Source organism: Oculina patagonica, chromosome 2 (genome assembly GCF_052425735.1).
Source record: "Oculina patagonica isolate OP01 chromosome 2, crgOcupat, whole genome shotgun sequence".
Classification (NCBI taxonomy): Eukaryota; Metazoa; Cnidaria; class Anthozoa; order Scleractinia; family Oculinidae; genus Oculina; species Oculina patagonica.
In genome coordinates, this window is record NC_135759.1 from 18488139 (window position 1) to 18506456 (window position 18318).

An 18318-nucleotide genomic window follows, 5' to 3' on the forward strand; every position below is an offset into this window, starting at 1 on the left:
CCCATTTTAATAGTAACTTTATTTTTATTTAAATTGATTTTTTTTACTGCATAATATTATTTACAACAAACCTCTAAAAGTAACAACAGCCTGAAATTTTCACATATTCCTCAACGTTTTTACAAAGCAGCTGTCTATAGTTTAAACTTCTTGCAGTTAGCCAGGCTGCAAGTTTGCCGATTTGATGAAGATTACAATCAAAATCAGCTCAATTTTATTATTCACAGTATTTATCACTGTCGTAACATTTTCTATGAATATAGATTTCGAATCACAGCCTGAACAAAGTCAGTGGTATTAGTACTGCCTCCCATGTCCAAAGTTAAGAACTACAATAGGAAAAAAATTAATTAGTTCAATCTGGTAAAACCATATGTCAACACTTCAACCAGGGCAGCAAATTAACATTTGTTAAATTTCCCTGCCTCTTTCTTTCTGTAGATTTTCTTTCTTGTCTCTCTTTTCCCCCATCTCTTCAGTTTTGATCATAAAATTTTGTAAATTGAAATACTCTTTTTCACTGATGAAATCTAATAACAATCAAAGAAGGATTTTAAAGTGCTACTACAATCAAATTTTCGATTTCCATATTTTTACATTTTCGTGTACAATAAGACTCTTACTCACCTTGCAAATTTTTAATCCATTACCAACGTCAGAAGTCGTTTTGTTTTAACGTTTATTTCCGATATTTTATGGCCGCCATTAAACAACCAGCAGGAGGGCATTTTGCGTGCGCATGCGTGCAACCGCTGTACAAAGACCGCGTGATCTTGGGAATAAAAATGGCGCGGAAGATTCAAACTTTGTTTTTTGTACTGTTTATCGTCACATAATTTAATATAGGCCTAATTTTCGCTAAGAAAAAGTGTTTTGTGTGTGGCAAGGCTCTTATAAAGCAGATTTTCTGGCCAGCTTCGGGATCGTTGTTGCAAATAATTGGAAAATATGTGGGACAGGTAGGAAAGCCTTCACCGACAAAAATTAAACAGGCCGTAAAAAGAGGAAAACATTTATCCGTGTGCTGGAGTGTGATATATTAGGATCAAAACTTCACATCAAATCAATTGCTGTAATACAGGCAGAGTGCGAGCAATATTATAGCTTGTCGGGAGATTTTTTGCCTAAAGGGACGGCCACCAAAGAAAAGGGTTTTCCCTGAGGGGAACGACATGTTTGGGTGTTCTGCACATGATAATGCAGCTCACTGATGACTCCAAAGCAAAGCCAACTTGCCCTCGACTGGCAAACAGGGTTTCCTGGAACAAGAACTGCAGTTCTTTAAAACACATTTAGGCGACACAGAAGTAAAACAGCCTTTATAACAGAATGAACATCAAACTTAATGAAATAAACGTTGAATGAAAAATTGAAAATAACATTGTTTATAGTTAAAAATTATTTCTTAAGACATTTTATACAGCAGTTATTAGAACGTTTCTGAAAAATATATATATAGCTTGTTCGTTTCATGCTATTTTTTGACTGGTGATCAAGGCTAGATTTTGATAAAGGAGCCAAAAATGTACTAATTAACATAGTAAAATGTAAACAAATAGTCTACCAGCAAAGAATTACCATAACACTTTAAAATTAAGACCGATCGCAGTAATTATTTTCTTGTTCAACAGAATAATTGTGGTATCATCGAAATGCGAAGTTATTTTGACCAATGCTCACGTTTAAGGAAATAATCACAAACGATAGTTTCTCTGTTAGGATAAACCAGCGAGAACGTACGTTAAAGAAAGCTAAAAATTTCCACAATTGACCATTTTTTAACGCTACCTTCGCAGCATTAGACGATAGTTTAAGTACTTCAGGCTCCATATATCATCGGTAGACGCTGGAGATCAAGGCTAGATTTTGAGATATTTGCATTGTGAGAACGACTAAATTGTAGTTTTATGACAAATCTGAACAAAATCATGACCACTCGCTCAAACCCGGGATACTTGATTATAACATCGTATAGTTAAAATTGCTGTTTTATACTTTAGTACTAAGTAGCCGTAGCGCTTTGTCCGTTTAGATCTTCCGGCTATTAAAAACATGGGCAAGGTATTTAGGTTCTCGACATTCGGTCGCCATTTTGTCCACGTGCAACGTTTAATACACATAGCCAAAGTCGATCAGATAAACAGCACGCCGACACCAAACTTTGCTTGTTGTTGTCAGAAGATAAAGCAAGGACTCTTAGTATTGTATACAGCAAGTAAAACTTAAAACACGTTTCATTTTGAGCTAGAAATTAGGCCATAAATTGTGGAAAATATGTAAACAATCGATAGCAGAACTTCTCTGTCGACGCATGCGCACGCAAAATGCCCTCCTGCTTAAACAACCTTGTTCCAAGGCTTGGTTGTGAATAGGGAGAAAATGACGTCAAAGGCTAAAATACCTCACGGGTTGAAATTAAAATAACAATATGTATTGAAAATCAGGCGAAAAGCAACAAAAACTTTGGGCTTGTTTTTCGTGCAATTTTCTATGCTGATTGTTATTCTAATTTCAACCCGTGAGGTATTTTAGCCTTTGACGTCATTTTCTCCCTATTCGCAACCTAGCCTGAATTTCAGACATCCCTCTGTGCTCGCCTGCTTGCCAGAAGGAACGTCTGAACACATTTGAGCCTAATGCCGTCCAGTGACGTCACTACCCGAAAACCGGGTAGTGATTTTGATTGGTTGATTTTAAAATTATTTGCATAATTATGTGAAATTATGACTGAATTTTACCGCGCGAGGATTGTAATTTGTTTGGAATTGTAAACGTTTGGAAAGAGTTCGAAGGAGTTACCTTCCCAGAAATGAATTTATTAGTCATTTACCTTGAGTTTATTACTTTATTAGTTTACCTACGGATGAAGAACAGTAATGGAAATCGGTAGGTTTTAAGTTGGCGGCATTCGTCGCTTCGACATGCAGTGTTTTGCCAAATTTATATATGTATTCTTGTTTTGTCAACAAAGCCGCTCGACGTTTATGTCCTGCGGCCTCGATGAGCCAGTGATTTCTGAACTCAGTGCCCATAGTCAAGTAGGATATTTTTGTATTGAATTCCGTTTCTTGATGCCTCAGTAACCGTCTAAATTGATTCATTTAAGTACTCACGAGTGTGTTGTATTTGCTCGCTGCGTAACATATTATATTTTGATCGCTAGATAAGCTTCAGTTCAGATTAAATCGGTTCCGTAAAAGAATATAGCCTGCAGTCGATTAAAATCAATAGTTTACTATTAAAACAATTTTATACCCTGTAATCCTTTATTGAAGCGATTTTTCTTTCACAATTTCATGGCCTCGACAGAAACTTTTCCGCATGAATTACAACCAGAGTGCAGTGACGTCACCGGACGGCATTAGGCTCAAATGTGTTCAGACGTTCCTTCTGGCAAGCAGGCGAGCACAGAGGGATGTCTGAAATTCAGGCTATTTGCAACCAAGCCTTGGAACAAGGTTGATTAATGGCGGCCGTAAATTCTCTGGAATAAATGTTATAATACAACGACTTCTGATGTTTGTAATGGATTGAAATTTGCCAAGGTGAGTAAGAAAGTCTAATTGTTCACGACAATGTAAATATATGAAGATCAAAAATTTGATCATAGTAGCACTTTAAGGAAATGTACACATGAAATATATATACCTTGATTTGGTAGAAATTTGTTGTAAAACTTACAGGGCAATAACATTAAATAATAAATAATTTATTATTTATTTAATAGTTTATATGAACTAGTTAGTTTTGCTACTGCAAATTACTCTGTCTCTGTAGCAAAAAATGTAATACTGTGGACAAAAATATTGTTTTACCTTTCCTTCTGTGATTGTTTTCTCCAGAGCTTCCTTGATCATCTTAGCATAAAACCCAAGACTAAGACGAAAGAAGACAATGTTAAGTCAGTAATAAGTGAGCTGCTATAAACCGAACAATTTTTGAAAGGAGTATGTACCTTAAGTTATTATTTCTTATTTTTGCTGGCCTTAATTTTGCAATTTTTCAAAAAATTGCAAAATTAAGACCCGCGAAATATGCCTGTTTCATTTTCACGAAATTAAGTTCCTATGATCCCAGTCATGTTGCCCTTTTTAAAGGGACATATATTTTTGAATTAATTTTTGACTTAAAAGTACATAAAATTGTCAGTTTTTGACTGCAATCCCTTCTTCTTCTACAATAATTAGACCACTCGCCCTCATTTTCTATTTTAACAATAGAGTGTTTCTGTCAAGGAACTATCGGCTGATAGTTGCCCCGCGGAAATCTGATGTTCTTAAAACAAATATTAGCCCGAGAAGCGAAGCTTCGAGGGCTAATATGCTAGTTTTAAGAACATCAAATTTCCAAGGGGCAACTATCAGACCGATAGTTCCGAGACAGAAACACTCTGTTGTCTTTATTGTTCACCACTAAATTTTCTTCCGCGCGCACATACAAAAACAAGCATCGTAAATTATTTTTACTTTTGAGGATAAAAAACTCAATTGAAAGCCGAAATTTAACAAACGAAACAAAACCAGACGAGAAACCCACTAAATGCAGTGAATTTGGTTGGGTTTTTTTGTCTGCAGGCGGCTTGTTTACAAAAAACAGTCACGGGCGGGCACTATCGATCCGGGCATTTTTTCACGGGAGGGCACTATGGGCTGATAGTGCCCTCCGGCGGACGGGCACTATCGCGTCACGTGTTCAATTTAAACCAATCAGAATTGGAGAAAATTTAGTGGTGAACTATAAGAGCGAATAGTCAAGGAGGTACAGAGATCCTCTGACAGTAAGGACGCTCCTAAAGTAGCAACCTAAATGTGACTCTAATTTTTGGAATGCAGCAGTGGCGATAAAAAGGACGAAGCATCAATTATTCTGTCCTGATGTTATTTATATCTAAACCAAATTTTTTTGTTTACTACGATTTCCAGTTGAGTACGACGCGAACAAAGTTTGGTGACGAAGTTTCAACATAACAACGGCATTGTTGTCAAGGGCAAACTTCTCTGTTACCATTGGTAACAAATTTGTTTTTGTAACTGCCTTGCTCGACAATCTCGATGCTTATAAAATAAATAAAAACCCTACAAATATCGTCAGCAACACTTTATTACGCTTTCAAATAAAAAATATATACACAGAGACAACGATAAAAGAAACAAATAACGAAATATATTATGCCTTAGCTGTTTTATATCGACGGTAACAGATCTGTGTTGAGAGTTGACGTTATGTTTAACGTGCGTCACTTTACCTTCCTCGTTAGAGTTACTGTTCAACTGAAATTTTATCGTTTTCCAACTCCAGGGATTTTCTAGCAGCTTTAAGAATTCCTTCAGCTTTAAATAATATATCTTTCTCAAGTGCAAAATGAATAATTCGCGAACTGAAATGAAGAACATTTAGCGTTTCGTAAATCTGACAAAAGCTAACACCATTTCGGATCAAAATTTCAAAATATTAGCCAATCAAAAAATTGCTCAATTAAAACTGACGCCATCTTGGATCGAAATTAGCCAATCAAAAAATTGCCCTGTTTCCCGAGAGGTCCTCCTTGTATAAAAGAACTTTGGCGGTCAGTACCTGTAACGACAAGTTACCAATGGAAACAGAGAAGTTTGCCCTTGACAACAATGCCGTTGTTATGTTGAAACTTCGTCACCAAACGTTGTTCGCGTCGTACTCAACTGGAAATCGTAGTACATGCATAGCGGGTTTCTATCGACATCCATCTTTCGACGTGCTAAACAAACAACACGGATCAAAATCTGCCAATCACAGCCCACTAGCATGACCTTCTGACCTTGTGGGCTCATTTGAATGAAACCAACAACAGTATGCATCGGTTTTGATTGACTCGTTTCAAACATCACTTTGAAAGATGATGTCAAAAGATGGATGTAAAGAGATAAATATGCATGTAACTCTGTAAGTGGGTGTAATATGTGGGCACTAGTAATATGCATGTTGACACATTTGACAAGTTTTTAGTAAGATAGGTCAACTCATTATGGTACACATTTTCGCTATCTGAAAGTAATGACCCTTGCCCCCCCCTTTCTGAAAATGGTGACCCTCTGAAAGTTGCGGTAGGAAAAGGTCACTAAATCTGAAAGTAATAAGGGAGCATTACATCTCCGCTCCGGTTTAAATGTGTCTTTCTGAAATGGGCAATACCGCTGGAAATTGTAGCCTGAAGGCTCCATTTATTCCTTTGGGTATAAGTTTCGGCAGCCACCGAAAACGTGTCGCACAACTTCGGTTTTATTCGTTTCTAAAAAGGTGAGATATTTTGGAAGAAGCCGCCCAAGTGACTTCAAAAGACGGAACAATAGCGCAATTAACCTACCTTGAGCGAACGGAGTTGTTAACGTATCTTTTTGTTCTTGACATGTGATTAAACGTCTGATAACCACTACAGACATTTTGTAGATTGAAGTCTTTCGCACTGTATTTTTAGCTTTTATCTTTATATATTAGTAAAGAGAGTGTTGAGAGCTTTAAAAAGAGATCTTGAACGAGTTGTTTTGATCGTTGGAGGCGAAATTAGTTTTGTTTCCCCCGAGCGCGGAGCGGCGGTCTCAATTTACAGAGTTAATTATGCATAACCCTGCAGGTAGCCACATTCCGACGCGTGTTTTATGCCCAGATCACTTTGTATAAATTTAAACTCTTCCTTTTGTTGCTGAAATTTTATTCTAGCTTTCTAAGTGCACATAAAGCGATATATTAATTGAGGAGTCACTTTAAAAGTCTTTAGTCTTTAGTCTTTCAAAGTAATAAGCTACCGTAAGTGAGTGCTTTGTTTTTGTAACCCGCCATGTTTTATGTGTCAAAGCGTTGTCGTCTGTTCACCGCTCACTGTAGTCACGCAAAAATCATGGTTGGCGCGGCCGATCGCTCGACGAAAACCAACCAGATTTGAATCAAAGAAAATATTTTACACAAGGAAGAGTAAAAATTAAAGCCATAGAAAAAAAAAAGCCACTGAAGGCCGGTTATTGACTTCGAAGTCGCGTTTTCAACACTTTTCTGGCTTTGTTTATTAGCTTACACGTGTCATGGCGTATACAAACCCGGCCGGCACAATAACATCGCTTTTCAATTATTTCCTTGAAAAAAAATATATCTCAGAAACCAAGACAAGTTAACAGTGATTAAAGAGTTCTGTTTTATTTCTAAGTGGTATATTTCCTTTTTAAACGATTTTTCGCTTTGGTTGCATCGAAGATATTTCCGTCCACTCCCGGCACTGGCTTTAAAAAATCATTCCACGAGGCATAGAAAATAAAATCAGTGAAGCAGATTCCCAGGAGATTTTATTCAGTCTGTTAACAAAAGAAATACATCTCACCTACATCAAAGATGTTGCGCTTTTCACGATCTTCGGAGGCATGCCGGCTTGTCGGCAAATAGATCGGAATGAATAAGCAATGAGTTAAAATAATAGCTTGAATATATGAATGCTTAATAACCTCAAAATTTGAGGTACACATTTAAACCGGCGCGGAGATGTATGGGTTACTTTCGGAACTTGATCGTATTCTATTAATTAATTATTATCAAAAATTCAAAAAAAAGAAACATTACTTCATATGGTCCAGCATGTCAACACCAGCTAAAATCATTGCTGTGGGATTAGCAACATTTCTCCCTGCCATCCCTGCATATGTATGGCGAGCTCCCTGTAGTCCAAAAAGAAATATCATAAAATAATTATCATTAATTTATCATTACAATTATAATACTTAATATAACAATATTATTTGTTATAAATAATATTCAACATGAGTATAATTTCCAGAGGTGAATTTAAGAATGGGACATTCTGATTGGCCGAGAAGCTTGGTTTATGATGCTATATTCACCATGCAAGCGAGCACTTGTGTCTGTTATTTTCATGTTTTCTACTCTAATTTTGCAGTTCTTGAAATGCACCTCTGAAAATAACACTAAAAAAATTATTCGCCTCCGGCTCAGTGATGTTGTAAACGAGGGGATTATTCAACACTAATCACTGAGCCTGAGGCAAATAATAATTGTTCAATATTTCCATGATAGTGAGAACCGTCAAAGCTAACAGGTTGCTGTAGTGTTGTTGTTACAATGAAAATAATTTGGCTTTGCCTGATAACACAAAAGACATTACCAGTACTTCTGATTCAGGATTAAAAGTTAACCAAGGTTTATTACTTTTAAGACAGTCGCTGTGTTAGTTTGTTTTAGTTATTTGAAGTTATAACAAACTTGCTTGTAATTTATAGAAATCATCTCTATCTAAACCTCATTTATTTAATACTAACAACAAATGGTAGAGCTTAGTGTGTTTGTAAACTGTCCATAATATGGATAGCTCTATTATAGAGCTACAGTGTATCTGGATTATAGAGAACCCTGTATTTTGTGACTTCTTAGGCCTACAATACAATACGCTGTTAGGGAACAATACTGTAAGAAATACTAACAGGCTCAAATATAGCAAAGTTGCTTCCAAGACTTTTTCCAGGCACAACTCCAGCTCCACCAACTAGGGCTGCTCCAACATTGTCCACAATACTGCCGTACAAGTTTGGTAACACCATCACATCAAACTGGTGTGGTTTGGCAACAAGCTGTTGAGCACAGGAGGCAACAACAAGCTAGGGGTTATTGCTACTGGTAAAGTAAGGTCTGCATTTGAGTGTAGTGGCCCACCGTGGCCAATCAGACTGCTGTGTGGGAGGTCGGGGTTCGAACCCCAGACCGGACCAACACTCAGGGTCTTAAAATAACTGAGGAGAATCTGCTGCCTTTGTAATTACATCTGCAAATGGTTAGACATTCTATTCTTCTCGGAAAAGGACCATAAACCATAGGTCCCGTCTCCTGTATCTTCAGTCTTATAACAGGGGACGTTAAAGAACCCACACACTATTCGCAAAGAGTAGGGCACGAAGCTCCCGGTGTTGTGGTCTGGTGTGTAAAGCGCGTTTGAACGTATGGAAAATGCGCTATATAAATGCATTATCATTATCATTATCATATAATTATTTATTTTTAAAATAGTTATTGGAAAATTACATGGAAAATCACCATGTCTGGAGACTATTCGGGAATTATTTTGAGCCCTGCACCATCTGACATCATCCATGTAGAAAATAAATTAGTCCTGTAATGTATTACATAGTGAACAATGTTAGTGACTTTTTTGTTGATTGTGAGTGATACCTGCATGCAAGTGTTGTCCACTATCATTCCTTCAAACTTGATCTTTGGGTAGAGTTTAGAGACTTGTTCACAGGTTTTCAAAAACAATCCATCACTCTGCTTCCTGTTGAAGGAAAAGGAAGATATGACAATAAAATTATTACCGGTAGGCCGTGTTCTATTGGGAGTTGACTGTTTCAACCACAACCTGTTTTGGTTGAAACGGTTGAGGTTTCCCAATAGAATTGTTTTGGTGTATGGAAATATTTAATAGTGAATATGAAACAAAGGAAAATACCAGGTTGTACCAAGTGAGGGTAAAAATAAACCACCACTGACAACAACTTACATAATGTTTGCCTTATGAACAGCAGTGACTTTCTGTCGTTTGTGCTTTGTTGCATAATCAAATGCAAACTTGGCAATCCTTTCTGATTTCTTCCTGGTAATAACCTTAATCATTTCTACAACTCCTGGTACACTCTGAAAAAAAAGAACAGTTACATTTACTAATCTAGACAGGTGATCACACCTGGTCAATCACAACAAATGAAAAATTGCAAAGAATGCAAAGCTCAAACCAATAAGAACACAAAGAATAATGATGCCAGTGCCAGGCAATAGCTTAGTCATGGGGATCATAGAAAGTGTCCACACAATAACAAGGTGACCAAACAATTAGGTGTCCCTAACAACAAGATGTCAATATTAAGCAGATGTCTGTAAAGCTGTGTTTGGTATGTGGCAGAATGTTGTAAGGTACAAAGCTCTTGCCCGACTAGTAAAATTGTAACAATAATAATTAAAATTATTTTGGGGGATAGGTTTTTGATGCCTGAGCTGTTAAATAAAGAGCTTCAAACCTCATGTTCCAGACTGGTGTATTCTCCTTCAGTCTGTTCTCTGATGATTATCATATCTACACTGCTATGCCTATAACACACGAAAAGAAGCGCAATTTAACCCACTGACTCCTGGAATTATCCCAGCAATTTAAAACTACAGATGCCTATTTCCGGCTCTTTTGACGGCAAGAGATAGTAGCTAAATGCCCCAAATCTTCATTTTGAAGATGGAAATGGACATTCCCTTTCACTTTCATTTGAGGCCAATAGCTTTTTTTTTCTGCTTGGGCATGCATATTAGGCAAACTTCAGAAAGTAGTCATTTTGAACTGTGTTTTAAAGAATAACATGGATAATTCTCACAGAACATGGTTCCATTTATGTACACAGCAGTGAACATCAGTGCAAGGGACTTCTTGTTGCTTTAATTATAATTCTATTTATGCTGTGTAGGGGGACAGGGGGGCGGGAGACCGGGAGAAAAGGGGCGGGAAGCGAGAGAAGAGAGGGCGGGAAGCGGGATTCCTAAGGTGGCGGGAACTGAAAAAAAAAACAAGTAAAATACAATGTTTCATTATATTTCGCAATAGATGTAGGACAAAGAGGAGGGCACCACTATGGAAAGGGGAGGGAAGCGGGAGTAAAAGGTACGGGAAGTGGGAGTAAGAGGTACAGAAGGCGGGAGGTTCAGACCCCCCTGTCCCCACCCACTATGCTATGTTCATGAAATAATTATTTTAATTTAATTATTAACTTACTGAAAAAAGTCACAGGGAACAGGCTAGGGAAACACTCACCCAGCTCAACACCAAGCCCAGCTCAACACCAAATCCTGTTTATGCTGTGGAGGGGGACAGGGCTTTTCTGGCCTTAGCAGCTCTAAAAGTTTACCCAAGTCTCTCTTTTCATGTGAAATTTCAGCCAGATTTAAGTTCTCTTTCAGTAAGTGAAATTAGCCGGTAGCCAGCCCTTAGTGACATCCTTGTAGTCAAACACAAGAATTCGAGATCAAAAATGAGATTTAATGCCCAGTTCCCTCTATGAGACGTGCATGCCTGCATTTTAATTGAATTTTTTCCAGCACTGAAAAGTAAAAGTTAAAAGTAAAAGTTTACCTGGTCTTATAACCTGGGATGCTTTTACAGTGAACAACATTTGCAAACAAGTCCAGTTCAATTCTGTAAAATAAATGTTAAGGTGAATAAAGTTTTGCCGAAATAATTAGAAACCAAAAAAATATGGATGGTCATTAATATTTTTTTAAACAAATAAACATTTAAAACATTAATAATTATCTTTAATAATTTAAGGAAATATTAGTCAAGTATCACAGAGCACAGTTGTATCAGATCAGAGAAGTTAATTCTGAGTGAAGATGAACTAGCTTCAATTTACTGATAATTCAGACCATTTCACTTACATGTAGACAAAATAATCATTTAATTTTGCCATATTTATATAATTTTCTACCCTTCATTTTAATGTACATTATTCAAAGATTATTATTTTTACATGTAATAGGCATGGACTGTAGAATGGTCTCCTTGCAGACAGAAAGCATAGGCTAGATCAATGACAGTTTAGTACAACTATACTTACTTCATTTTTTGATTGAGAGACAAATGATCTTGACTGGTGATACTTGATGGTGTCGTCAATGCCCCTTGAGGAAATAAGAAGCCATAAAATAATATCAACTTGCATTATCCACTTTTGTATTGTAACCAAATGGATGCTTTTTGAGATATGCTACAAGTGTTAACATCAATTCAAATAATGGCTTGTTTTCCACTGCTTTTGGCTTTAAAGCTCTTACATGGCTGGAAGGTCAATCATACATAATACTATATAATGTATATTTAGTTATTAATAATTTGAATCTAATACTCTTACCATTTATTGGTCAGACTTTTAGGATTCAGTTATCATTTTGTTATTTCAAATGTCATTTTTGTTACTTCTTTTTGGCAACTACCAAATGCCAACTTATGTACACAAAAGCTAGATGAATTCTCAGATTTAGTGACTCTTACCTTTTAACCCTACCCCAGTTTTCTTCATTGACTGAACAACATCATCCAGTGTATATCTGCTGCCATAGCTCATATCACTAAAAATAAACAATTATTGTTATCAATACTGTCCATGTACATGTAATAACTGACCAGTAAATAAGGCACACAGGTTGAAAGACAGTTGAACTCCACATCTTGTGAGGTCTATACTGAAATTTTCATTTTTTTCGCTCACTGCCACTAAACAACCAAACTTATAGATATTATAAGGTTATTTATAGGTAGTAATATTTTTTAGAATGTATTGCAGACCTGTCAACATGTAGGAACTGAAAAAAAACTGACAACTTTCAAAGCAAGTAATTAATGCCATTTACATGTACATAAAGTTAAACATCAATCAAATGGGGGCAAAAATCAAGACCCAAAAATTCATGGAATCACAAATTTCGAACCCCAAAAAATCCTTCAATCAACCTCGCCACTTGAAGACCGAAGTACCCCCTGGGATTCAGGCCATAAAATCATTTGTAATTGATCAGAGATACTATCTTGATTTATTCTCACGGTTAACATTAAAAGAAATGTGCACTGTTTGCCAGCAAGAATCAATATTAATTGAATGTCTAACCTGATTGGAATTTCATCCCAGTCAACAGGTGCCCCAGCAGCACTAACATAAAAAGAAGCACAATGTAACATTAACATGAACTTGCTAACGAGGCCCTGTTAGGGTAAATCGACAGGCGACACGGCCTGAAACGGCGAGAAGGAGGAAATGACGACGAACGAAGGATGCCCCGTGAAATAACGACAGCGACAAAGAAAAAACAAAATCGACAGCGACATTAATAAATTAACTCCATGTTCTCTTTGTACCGGCTCAGTAAAAGAAAACCTGTCTTAGCTACTCAGTTTTCTGGGGGAGCATGTCCCCAGACCCCCTGCGAAGGTGTCTCCTTCGGCGTCCCAAAACCGCAAGTTCCCAAATCAGAGTAGTCTCGCCCCCAACAAATGTAAATGAAAGATCCACGAATAGGGAATTTATAGTGACAAAATTATGAGAACGCATTTCGTGTTTGCACTCCGGACTCAAACATTCCACACTATCAGTGGGGACGACGATGGCGGGCGATGCGACGTGAAAAGATTTGAAATTCAGACGGGGGACATGAAGACCCCCCTAACAGGGCCTCGCTAACCCTTCAAAACCAAGAGTTGTCAAGTTCAAAATAAGATGGGTCACAGGTTTACATGAAAGCACTCAGTGCTTATTAACTTTCATTTTAACAGTCACACCCTGAGGTTTCATCTACAGACCCAAACATTACTTAATTGACAAAATTATTATTTTATAATTTTATAATAAACAGTGTCATGCAGAAGTACTGCTTGATAGCTTACTGTACATGTGAATGGCCACACAACATATTTTCATGCACAGAATTGAAAGTTAGAATTTCAATATAGGAACAAGTAATTTTGAACAATGTGCAGTTCCAGAAAATATCCATACCCACCCCATGGAAAGTCATTGGAATTCTGAGGGGGTGGGGTTGTGGTTTTTAAAGCAGGACTGCAAATATTTTTTTTTCACTTGAAAGGACATATGTCCTACTTAGACACCATCTTGGTCAGACAAAACAAAATTGTGGTTGGACATCACCAAAAACAAGAGGTTGAATTTTATTCATTGTTGCCATAAAATGATTTACGATCAAAACTTTTTGTCTGGTCATCATGTCCGATCACACTTGGGATTTTGCCGGACATGAGCAAATTTTGGTCGGCCAATGTCCAATGACCGATTGTTATTTGCAGCCCTGTAAAGAGAGTATGGTACTTAACTGGAATTTCCAGAGGGTTGGCAGAAATCAAACTAGAAAATCTTCTGTGTGATGGATATGGATATTTGCTGGAACAAAACAATTAACATTACTTGAAGACCCTTTTCACACTGTGTACAAGTTCAGGTCCGACTCCATCCCCTGGAATGAGTGTTACCATGTATCTCCCTTTTGACTGTGTCAGTGGCTCACTCTTTGAGGCAGTGCTTAATGATCTTGACTTCCCAAAGGTAGCTGGTAGAAGCTGGTTGAAGAAAAGCTCAGAATCATACAAGTGTATGAAAAACTAGACCTGTACCCAGCATTGTAAAAGATGCACTTTTTCACAAAATCTGTTCTTGTGAGAAAATATTAACACTTAAAAGAGCTCAAAGTTAAGCTTGTGTCGTTGTTATTTTCCCAAAATTTTACAATTTTCAGGGTGAACAGCACTCAAAAAATTTACCAAAAGTAGATTTAAACATTCAGGCAAAGACGAATTCACTGAGATCTGCAGTTTAGACAGAATCTGTCTGGGAATGTAGAGTGAAATAAACAAATGATGTGATGTGATGCAGTTATTGCTTACGCAAACCTCTGACTTTTATGTGACTGGTATGTTAACTGTGCTGCGCCATCACATTTGTGCAAAGACCAATAACTAATATTTTGTGGTCACGCTTACAAGCACAGTTCTAAGCTCTTTGAGGTTCTCGCTTATTAATAGGGGAGGGGAACCTTTTATATAAATAAATAAAATGGAATTTTACATCGGCAAATCCACGGTGTGGCTCTTCATCCACTGTTTCTAGATGTTTACAGGGAAGGAAGTCTTGTGCAGGGCTTGTGCACCTGCATTTGTAGGTCATGAAGTAAACATGGTGTGTATGCTTAGTTCTGTGAAGAGTCACTAAGTACTAGTTTTTGCAAAACAGGTTGACCATCTCAGGAAATAAATGACTTAGGCTAGTTATTACAAGTTTTAATGTTGCTGACATTTGATTTCCATAGAAACACTATATTTAATTTCATAGTATGTTTGCCCCGCTTTTAAAATGAGGATCTTGATCTTGGAATCTTCTATTGTTTTCTACACAATCGAGAGACTGTAATACTCGATTAAGTATTTAACTGATAAGTGAATCATAATTTTGTAGTTTGTTGACCTTGTTGTTGTCAATTTCTACTATCATTCTATGTGATTCAGCGAAGCCGTTTATGAGTAAATATGTTTGCCATCTATTCTGTATAAAACCAAAATATTTACCAGATCTGCACATTACCTGCAAACTTTGCTTCAACAACGAAAACCGACTGAGAGAACATGAAACCTTCATGGCCGCCATGTTGTTACGTTTTGCCGTACAATTCCAGTTGTATTACATAAATGAAATTACAACCGCTGGCTGAAGGGCTTAGGTGTTCATCACATTTTGCGCGGGAAAATATTCGCGGAACGTGTATTCAAGATGGCGGCCATCCCCACGATAAAGAAGTTAGACGAAGCTGTTGTTAACCGCATTGCAGCCGGAGAAGTAATTCAAAGACCTGCAAATGCACTTAAAGAAATGATAGAGAACTCGCTTGATGCAAAATCTTCATCTATAACGGTGACGGTGAAGTCTGGTGGCTTGAAACTTCTGCAGATACAAGACAACGGGTGTGGGATCAGAAAAGACGACATGGGCATTGTTTGCGAGCGTTTTACGACGAGCAAGCTCACGAAATTTGAAGATCTAAGCTCGATTGCAACTTATGGTTTCCGAGGAGAAGCGCTAGCGAGTATAAGTCACGTAGCTCATGTAACGATCACTACAAGAACAGCAGAATCAAACTGCGGCTACAAAGCATCGTATTCTGATGGCAAACTTGTCCCTCCTCGGCCTGGTTTATCTGCCGATCCTAAGCCTTGTGCGGGCAACAAAGGCACGCAGATAACTGTAGAAGACTTATTTTACAACGTGTCAACTCGAAGAAAAGCGCTTAAAAGCCCTGGCGAAGAGTTCGCGAAGATTGCAGACGTGGTCAGCAAGTATGCTATTCATAATGCAGGAGTTGCATTCACTTTGAAGAAACAGGGAGAAAACATGGCTGACGTGAGAACAACCATTGGTGCGTCGATTTTGGACAACATTCGTGCAATTTATGGAGCAACAGTTGCGAGGGAGCTGCTAGAAGTGAGCTGTGACAACCAAAGATATGCATTCAAAATGCACGGTTACATTTCCAATGCAAATTATTCTGTTAAAAAGCTGCAGTTTCTGTTGTTTATAAATCACCGCCTTGTTGACTCTTCTTCAATGAGGAAGGCTATAGAATCACTATATGAAGCCTATATTCCAAAGAACAGCCATCCATTTGTGTACTTGTCTCTTGAAATTTCTCCAAGCAATGTCGATGTCAATGTACACCCCACTAAACATGAAGTTCATTTTTTGCACGAAGATTCCATCATCGAGGCAATTCAAAAGACATTTGAAGAAAAGTTATTGGGGGCTAATTCTTCAAGGACATACTTCACGCAGACCCTACTTCCTGGGATTCCTGTGGCTGATACTTCTACAGGTTGGTAGTGCTGCTAGACTGACTTTTTTATTCAGTTATCCCGACCTAAGGGGTAACAGAAGAAAAAAAGCCAAGTACAGATGCAGATAAAGCCTAATTTAATGTCAAGAATACTCAATTTTCGAAAAAGAACATAAATAAACAAATTATAATAACAACATTTAAAAAAATTTAACTCCCAGAAAAACTCACCACTTCATGTGATTTTTGGCATGGAAGCCGTTACAAATGAACATGTAATCCTGTTAATCCTATTATACAGATGACAAAAATGATTGACTATAAATAGTAACTTTCGTAAAGACTCACTCGTAGATAAACCATACCCCCAGATTTGAAGCTTGATTTTGAGAAAAAAAATAAAAACTTAAAAAAGCACTGAAATAAAGAAGTAGTTGTTTGCTGGTGATAAGCTTGCAAGCTTATGGCCAATTAACAATTGAAAGTTAATGCCTTGTACATGTATTTGCTGAAAGCTGAATACATTAATGAACTCTTAAAATACCTTTCATGCTTCTCTTCGATTGAAATCCCAATATCTTGCAAAGATGCTCTTTTGACGAGATATTATTTTTTTTATTGCTTAAGCCCATTGTGGAAAACGATGAAATTTGAATAAAAATAGTAAGAGCACAACAAATTGAAAACGATACAAAACGATTGCTTAGTAACCGCACATTCATTTAAAGAGGGAAGTCTGGGTTGAGTCATGTTCGCTCGTTGATCGGTAAACATCATGGAAAAGTTCACTGAAAGTTCAATTTCTTATCATATCAGCTGTGTGTGGATAAAAACTTGTTGCTAAATGGGAGTTTAACAAATAAGCAGCTTTGTGAAGGAATGGACATTCTGTGTCAGCTCGAGTTTAGCTGCTCAAGCAAGGTGCAAATAGATCATTTGAAAGAACTAGTGACGAACACTTTGAGACTGAGGCATAAAAGCATTGATCGACAAAAGCATGTTAAATGTTTATTTAATTAAGTTTTTAGTGTTTTTTCTAACTCCAGACTAGGCATTTTACACCCCTCAAAAGCAGTGGTCTCGTAGATAAGCCGCACCCAGGATTTTGAGCCCAAAATTTCAACAAAAAGGTGATGCTTATACACAAGTTTTTATGGTAGTTTTTATCAGGGACATTTGAGTTGACAAGCCAGCAACCACAAGAAAAATTACTTCACACAATGAGACGCAACCTGTGAGGGGATCTTTTTACGAAGAGGTTCTTTGCATGCTCACGTTTTTCACTTCGAGGAATTTTAGAGAATGAGGGACTACTCGTAGTCTAAGAATGACAAATCTCTCTTGAAATGAAAGGGTAATTTATTATATTTCATGTCTTTGAAAACCTGTACCTTTCATGACTTTATCCATGTATCAACTTTATTTTTTCTGTCTGACTACCAGTAACTTAAAACACATGAATTCTTACAGGGAAATGAACCTTTCATTATCTTTATGTCTAGTGACATCAGATGAAGGAGGAAAATCAAATGGTACTAAAGTGTATGCACATCAGATGGTGAGAACAGACAGTAGAGAACAGACACTGCATGCATTCCTACCTCCTAAAGATCATGTTGACATGTCAAATGCAGCTAACAGGTACAAGGGTGTCTGTTTAATACTGTTTTTAGTAATATGTCAAGCACAAGAGTGTTTCATCACAATTCCAAACACAGAGAAGAGAGTTAAAAATACGATGCACAGCAAGGCATTTTTGACAAACTTTGAGGTGTTTGGAGATGCGATGAAACATCTCGAGTGTTTGATATATTTTCTCAGTTGAAATTAAAACTACAGAGAAAAGGGGGATTTAAAAATAATTGTAAAAATCAATGCTCATTAAGATCACATCCAAACCACTGTCATGGTTCTGATTCATTTGTTTTA

At 37.2% G+C, this 18318-nt stretch overlaps 2 protein-coding genes across 2 annotated transcripts in view; one reads left to right on the forward strand and one right to left on the reverse strand.

The window, feature by feature from the left end:
• LOC144643331 (isocitrate dehydrogenase [NAD] subunit beta, mitochondrial-like) lies at nt 1-15261 on the reverse strand. Its single transcript, XM_078502541.1, has 13 exons — nt 15147-15261; nt 13977-14128; nt 12669-12710; nt 12056-12132; nt 11622-11685; nt 11138-11200; nt 10041-10110; nt 9527-9660; nt 9199-9301; nt 8457-8603; nt 7582-7676; nt 3816-3876; nt 1-329 (listed from the first exon to the last, which is right to left on the reverse strand). Exons 1-13 carry the CDS (start codon nt 15207-15209, stop codon nt 252-254), a joined length of 1149 nt encoding a protein of 382 aa, XP_078358667.1. The 5' UTR covers nt 15210-15261; the 3' UTR covers nt 1-251.
• LOC144643303 (DNA mismatch repair protein Mlh1-like) overlaps nt 15201-18318 on the forward strand; it is a 13433-nt gene continuing 10315 nt past the window's right edge. Inside the window, exons 1-2 of the mRNA XM_078502506.1 lie at nt 15201-16428; nt 17892-18030. Coding sequence (XP_078358632.1) covers nt 15333-16428; nt 17892-18030 — 1235 coding nt within the window. The 5' untranslated portion in view covers nt 15201-15332. The remainder of the gene's footprint in view (nt 16429-17891; nt 18031-18318) is intronic.